Source organism: Rhizophagus irregularis, chromosome 16 (genome assembly GCF_026210795.1).
Source record: "Rhizophagus irregularis chromosome 16, complete sequence".
NCBI classification, from domain to species: Eukaryota; Fungi; Glomeromycota; class Glomeromycetes; order Glomerales; family Glomeraceae; genus Rhizophagus; species Rhizophagus irregularis.
The window spans coordinates 3,605,963-3,613,426 of NC_089444.1; the positions used below are offsets into that span (position 1 = coordinate 3,605,963).

The 7,464-nt window shown below is 28.6% G+C and overlaps 2 protein-coding genes across 2 annotated transcripts; one reads left to right on the top strand and one right to left on the bottom strand.

The window, feature by feature from the left end:
* Window positions 1-514: 514 nt before the first annotated feature.
* Window positions 515-1,198, bottom strand: OCT59_008479 (uncharacterized protein; the record flags this gene model as incomplete). Its single annotated transcript, XM_066142500.1, has 1 exon — window positions 515-1,198. One exon carries the CDS (start codon window positions 1,196-1,198, stop codon window positions 515-517), a length of 684 nt encoding a protein of 227 aa, XP_065999376.1.
* A 3,007-nt stretch (window positions 1,199-4,205) lies between these two features.
* OCT59_008480 (uncharacterized protein) lies at window positions 4,206-5,644 on the top strand (the record flags this gene model as incomplete). Its single annotated transcript, XM_066142501.1, has 4 exons — window positions 4,206-4,302; window positions 4,376-4,747; window positions 5,035-5,276; window positions 5,339-5,644. The coding sequence occupies 4 exons, from the start codon at window positions 4,206-4,208 to the stop codon at window positions 5,642-5,644; spliced, it is 1,017 nt and encodes a 338-aa protein (XP_065999377.1).
* Between the last annotated feature and the right edge of the window lie 1,820 nt (window positions 5,645-7,464).

Genomic DNA, 7,464 nt, shown 5'->3' on the forward strand with positions numbered 1-7,464 from the left:
CTGTACATACTATTCGTTATTTTCCTAAATCTGGTAGTATACAAGTTTTCGGGTCTTTTGATCCTGTTGCTATCTTCTTACGTTACCTTTCTGAATGTTCCCTACCTGAATTTTCTTCTGTAGAACTTGTGGGTGAAAATAAGGCTCTCCTGCGCAATTATAAATTTGTGATTAATATTGGGGGTGATAAGTTTATTAATCTTTCTACCTTAGCATATGCTTTAGAATCTATAGATGGTATTCGTGAGATTCTTCCCTTTCCAATAAAGTATATTAAGAATGATGCAGGTGATATTCATTCTAAAATTGCTATAATCTTTACTTCAAAGATTCGGGTACATATCTGGCCTAAATCTGGTAAGGTTAATATATTTGGCACTAAGACTGAATTGGATGCTGATATGGTTTATAAGTTCTTACAGAAGTTGTTTTCTAATCCGAATGATTTTGGGGATTTTATTTGTGATGCACCTATTCCAGATTGCGAGAGGTAAAAAAATGGTTTCACTGAAAACTAGAAACCCTCTATTTGTAAAATCCAGCAATCGCATTCATGACTTCTTGTTGGCATAAGACATTCGTCACATAGAGTTATAGCCAACTCATTTTTTAGTCTATCCAGCTGACTCTCGGTGGTCGGTGCAAGATTCTGATAGTATTCATTGAATTCATTCTGCTCTACTTCATCTATGTCTTCATCTGTGTCTTCATCTGTGTCTTCGTCCATATCTTCATCTCCTTTAATATAGTAGATGCTGAATTCATTTCTATATTCATCATTAGGATTCGTGAATATTCTTTGTATATTGTAATCTATAATGTTGAATGTTGTAGGTTTCTTTTTTGATAATATTTCTACTAAGTCTAATAATGCATATGCTAATTCTTTATCCTCTGAGAAGTTCTTAATGATATCTGAAAATCTTTCATATATTGCCATCTCATCTGGTAGAATAGAATATCTTATTCGTGATAAAAGTGATGGATGTATCCATATATCATCACCTTCTAACATCTCATCAAATATTTCTACTAGCTCTTCTAATCCAGATACTAACATACTTTCTTTGCTAAATTCGGAATCTAAAGCTTTTAAATATGCTATATCTAAATACCACATTATTTCCTTTACCCATTCTTCTATGTTGAGTTCAAACTGGCCTAGTATACGTCTTAGTAATGGTCTGTATTGTGACATCTTGTAAGTCTTTTATATGTGAATCTTTTATTCAATTACATTTTTTCTCGGTATAAGGGTAATTGCTTGCCTTGCTATTCCGCTCTATTGACTCCATGGCTGGTTTCCTGGATGGGTTAATATTTCCTTACCTTTTTTGGCTCCGTTAGCTTTGAAATCCTATTTCTTGTTCGGTTGGGGGGTAAGTAGGTGAAAATATTAATAAATGATTTAGATTATGAAATAAGTAGGATATAAGTAGGTGAAAATATTAATAAACGGTTTAGATTATGAGATAAGTAGGTAAAAATATAAAAAAGGTGATTTAGGTTATAAAATATGTAGCATATAAGTAGGTGAAAATATTAATAAACGGTTTAGATTATGAGATAAGTAGGTGAGCCAGAATTGGGGTTTTCATACTACTAACCGGTGGGCAATTAACAGGAAGAAGGTATAATGTGAGATACTAAAATTAGACCCCACGACACAAAAACCCAGATAACGCCACTGCCTCCCATACTCTCGCCTAGGTAAACCTAAGTTTTGGTAAGTTGAAGCCCGTACCCCGCAGATTATCAAACTGAACCGCCAGCCCCTGGTTGGAAAAATCCCCCACACTGGTCGATAAAAATAAATTCTCCAAGTGACTATATTACCAGAGTTAACAAACTACCTAAGAGTAAACTAAAGGGAACTTTTTAGTGTCATGCAATCCCCGAAAGGACACCCACCTCATTTCGAACGATCCCTCCAATCTAAACTAAACTGTAGTAAAAACTCATGATAATCCAAACATGTGCCACCTTGACCTCACCTGACCAAAAACTGATCACCAAGATCTGCACCCCCCTTAAATTACACCCAACTCTCTCAAAAGAAAAGATCTACAAACCACCTGATGTCGATCAATTTTGGGATACCCCCCTACCCCCCAGAAAAACTCCAAAAAGCAGAAGGCAAAAAAGAAAGACGAGAAAAATTCACCAAAAAAATAAGAAAAATTCATAACCCTAGGAAAACCAACCCAAAGGAGTAAAAACCTAGGTAAAGAGGGAAATTTCACCAAACTATCACCAGGAACAACCCCTTATTATTAAGAAAGCGAACTTTCACCACTGAGCGAAATGGAAATTTCTTCCTTCCAGCTTGGATTCTTCAACCTTATAACCAAAGTCGTTCAAAACATATGAACAAGTGCCGCTGGACCCAATAGAGACAAGTAGCGGAAACCAAGTTGGTGTTTTAACCAGGTATTTAGGGCAACTTCTTTAAATACGAGTATTTTAAAATGAGTGAAATATTATTTCCATTAAGAAAAGTGAGAGAAAGGAGAGAGAGTTTTTTTTTCTTTATATTTTCGCAAAATTAACACCCAAGTAGGATTTTTAGGCGATTTTTTACTTTAAAAAGCAAAAATTTTGGTTGATCATTTCATTTTGGTCAGATTTTCACCTAAATTTTCTATTCCGTTTTTGAAAATCATCCACATGCATAGTTGCCATGGATACAAAAAAAATTGCCTTTTTCGTAAAAAACTCTCAATTTTATGGAAAGCCATCCTTGACAAAAGGTTGATATCCAGACATCATGTTGGATAATGTCTAGACATCATGTTTGATATATGTAGAATAATGTTTGTACATCATTCAACATGATGCTCAAGCATCAACCAACATGATGTCTTAGACATCATGTTACCAAATATAGTAAATTTTATTTTGTGTAACTCATAAATATACTATATTTGGTAATTTGATCAGCATGATGTCTAGACATCATGTCGGTTGATGTCTTTCACATCATGTTAAATAATGTACAAACATCATCCTACATATATCAAACATGATGTCTAGACATACCATCATGATGTCTAAATATTATATTTCATGATGTTTGGACATCAACCTTTTGTCAAGGACGGCTTTCCATACAATTTAATCTTAAGTATTTGTACATGTACAAGTACAAGAGCAAGAACATGAACATGTACATGTACATGTACAGAGAAAGTGAACATTCACTATGGAAACTTTTTGCGCTGAGTTTAACTGTGCTGCTCAAAAAGAATGTTAACTTGACAGATCATGAATAAATCAACATTTTTTAACAATATGTCGATCATTTTATTAAAATATGAAAAAAATTATTTTTTTTGATTAAAAACGTCAAACTTGACATTTTAATGATTAAAAAATCAAAAAAATCAATTTTTTTTAATTAAAAATGTCCAGCTTGGTGTTTTTATAATTAAAAAATCAAAAAAAATTGATTATTTTAATTAAAAACGTCAGGTTTATTAGAAAAAAACATTTCACAACTTTTTTTTGATATTTTATTGAAAAGTATTGCGAAAACTTTTTTCTATAAGATTATATTAGAAAAAAATGTTTTGCAACATTTTTTTTGATATTTTATTAAAAAATGTTGTGGAAAACGTTTTCTATGACATTATATTAGAAAAAAACGGTTCGCAACATTTTTTCTATAAGGTTATATTGGAAAAAACATTTTGCAACATTTTTTCTATAACATTATATTAGAAACAAACGTTTTGCAACATTTTTTTTGATATTTTATTAAAAAACGTTGCGAAAACATTTTTCTATAACATTATATTAGAAAAAAACGTTTTGCAACGTTTTTTTTGATATTTTATTGAAAAACGTTGCGAAAACGTTTTTTCATAATGTTGTATTAGAAAAAAACGTTGCGAAAATGTTTTTTCATAATGTTGCATTAAAAAAACATTTCGCCATTTGTTATTATCGCCGTTTTCAGAAATATGTGTATTTGTTATTTTTGTAATAGTAGTTCACGTGCAAAACTCAAAACTCAATAATGATTAAAATTATCCAATAATATTATCCACTTTTCATGTGCCAATTATTAATAATTAAAGATTATCACAAATATCAAACACGAAAATTTAATTTCTGTGTACAAAAATTTTGCAGTGAACGATTGTAAAGACTATAAAGCTTATAAAAAAACTGAAACCTTTAGTATTAAAGAACGAGAGTATCAAATGGGAACCTGTTATTCATGTCAAAAGTGCCTTTATTGTAACTCTAATTTAGCAATTGACAATTGTAGTTGTAATAAAACTATTAAACCAACTAATAGTAAAAAAAAAAGTATAACTTGGTTTCGTTAGAAATGGTGTATATGATCCTAACAAATGTCACAGTGTATTAGTTGCTTTATTACATCCTAGTAATCAATTATATGGATATGATTCTAATTTTTCAAAAAAATTTAATTTTACTTTATGTTCCAAATGTAATAGTCAGCTAACTAGAGATCAAAATACTTATAATAAAAGTGAGAAAAATAAAGATCCAACGCAAGAAAATAATCAGATTTTGATAAATGAAAAAAGTGAAACAACTATAAAGCAATCTGATAAAATTTCTAAAGTAGATAACACGCCTAATTCAGATTCATCTTTTTGCTTTAAACTATTAATTAAAACACCTGATTTAACCAAACCAGCGAAGGCAATTACTTTAGAAAAAAAGCCAGTTGATTATTATTATGAATTTGAAGAACTAATACTACAAAGGATTTGTTAAGAAGTTGGTTTATTAGTTCATAATGATTATGAATTATCATATAAATCAGAAAAAGGAATAGGAGCTAGTACTATTTTAGAAGAGGAAGATTTTGAAGAATTCATAAAAGAATATTATAGGTTAACTAGCTCTAATAAAGTTTTGTTGATTACCGTCACTATTTAAAAAAAAGAAACAGCGAAAAGAAAAAGGTATTTATATTTCTTAAACATTTATTTATTTAATATTATTATTAATTTATTAATTTATTTATATTTTTAATTTATAACCATTTAATATTAGATGATGATGAAGAATCTATAAGTGAAGAAAATGAGATTACGCCACCTTCAAAACAAAAAAAGAAAACTTCCGTTCCTAAAGAATCAAATTTGGATGAAATCGATCTTATGAAAGGGGAAATTCATAAGAAATTCAAAGAAAAGCATGGATGTAATATCCATAAAACAGGATATTGTTACATCAAAGATGATAGACATTTACCGCTCACAACATTACATTTATCTATGTGGACTAATGAAATTGTAATTATATTAATTTAAACAATTATTTATTTTTTTATTTTAACACATATTTTTAATTACAGTATAAGAACCATTGTGATTATGAAACTCCACCACCACGTCCTAATTTTGGAAGGGAAAACTCTCTAAAGGTTCCATCATCAAATCAATCGTCAACAGCATCAGCAAGTAATAAATTTATAAACTGTTATTCCCATTATAATATTCCACAACCGAATGCTTATTCTTATTATTATGGATGGCCATCATATCCACCACCACATCCACAATCACATCCACCATCGCATCCACATTCACATCAATCATCACAACAATTACCATCAATTTACATTATCACATCCATCAAATATTTCAACTTTACAATCTGATACTTTATATAATAATAATAATAATACAAAATTTCTTGAATTATCTATGAGAGTTTTTGGAAGAACTTGATAAACAATATGGTGAAGGTAAATATACAAAGTTTTGTAAAAAATTTGAAGAGGAGGAGATTACTGTATCACAAATTGCAGAGATGAGTCCTGAAATTTTATTAAATGAATTTGGTATAGAAATAATGGGACGTAGATTAAATTTAATTAAAGAAGCAAAAAAATTTATATCATAACATTTTTTTGTTATATTCTTTTATTCAATTAATAATATTATTTGAAAATTTATAAAATGATTTTGATTTACAATTAAAATGCACAAATTGAGTTTATTAATATGAAAAAATTGATTCATTAAAATAAACTTTTGCCATATCAGGTGTTACATGAGACAATGCTAATAAAGGTAGATATTTGGGATCGGTGCAGCTTTACACAAATATTCTATATTTTTTTAACCCTGATTTAATTCCAGAAAAAGCTGTTTCGATGGGATTATAATCTGGAGAGTATGGAGGCAAATAAAGTACTTTACATCCCATTTGTTCAATTGATCCTGTCAATTTTTCATCATAATGAATTTTTGTGTTATCCATTACAATTACACTATTTTTATTCAGATATTCATTCATTTGAGGTAACTAAAAAAACAAATATAAAATATACATTTATTTTAAATAAAATAAGTAAATAGATAAGCAACATACCACTTGTGTAAGAATAAATATCTGAAATCTTACTTTATTACAACTTCCTTTTATGATATCAGCAGCTATAAATCCATCTAATGTCAATGCTGGTAAAATAGTATACCATTTACCTCTCACAAAAACAATACTTTTTTCAACCTTTACATTTTTTATGCTATATCCGTAGGCTCTGGATAAACTCCTTTCATCTTTTGATGTTTCATCAATAAAAACAAGCTGTTCCGGTTTGAATTTACTTCCTATTTTATACATAAAAACGCTACGTAAAAGCTCACTCCTTTCTTTTGCAGCTTTTTGTAACTAGAATAGAAATATTTAATTAATAATTAAGCAATAAAATAAAATGAATTAAAATCTTATAGAACCTTTTTTCTTGTTATTCCAAGATGTTTGAGTGCTCTCCATAAAGTAGGTATTGATATGAGCTTGCCCATTAACCTTTACATCTCATCCAATCTTTCTTATCTTTTACAAGTGAATCTAAAGTCTGTAATAAAAATGTTCAATCAATAAAATAAATTTGCAATAATGATAAATTAATAATTAAAGCAATACATTTAAATCAACAAGATTCAAAGTTTTTCTTTTTCCTTGATAACCTTTAAATGAATGAGTTACACAACCCCAATGATCGTAAATTCTTCTAATTTTATATACAGTAGTAATGCCAATATAAAGTCTAAGTGCAGTTTCTTTTGCCAAAAATCCATCAAGTTGATGGTAAATGATACGCTATCTTATATCATTTCTTAAAGTCTTTACCATTTTTTTGAAATAATACTAAATAATAATAAATTTAAAACAAAATTAAACCACAATATAGCTTTAATTTTTCAGAAAAACTTCATAAAAAAAATCATATAATATACCTTAGTAAGCAAGAATTATAAGAATTTCAACAAAATATTGTGAGTTTCGTAATAAACAATTAACTATATATTATAAAAATTTATATTAGAATCTTATATAAAGCAATATATTTATATAGAAAAAAAAATCGCGTATTTTTATAGCAACTTACTGTTTTGTAATATAAACTTTTAATGCTAAAAAATCGCGAAAATTCTTATAAATATTAGCAAGTTTCGTGATAAAAGAACT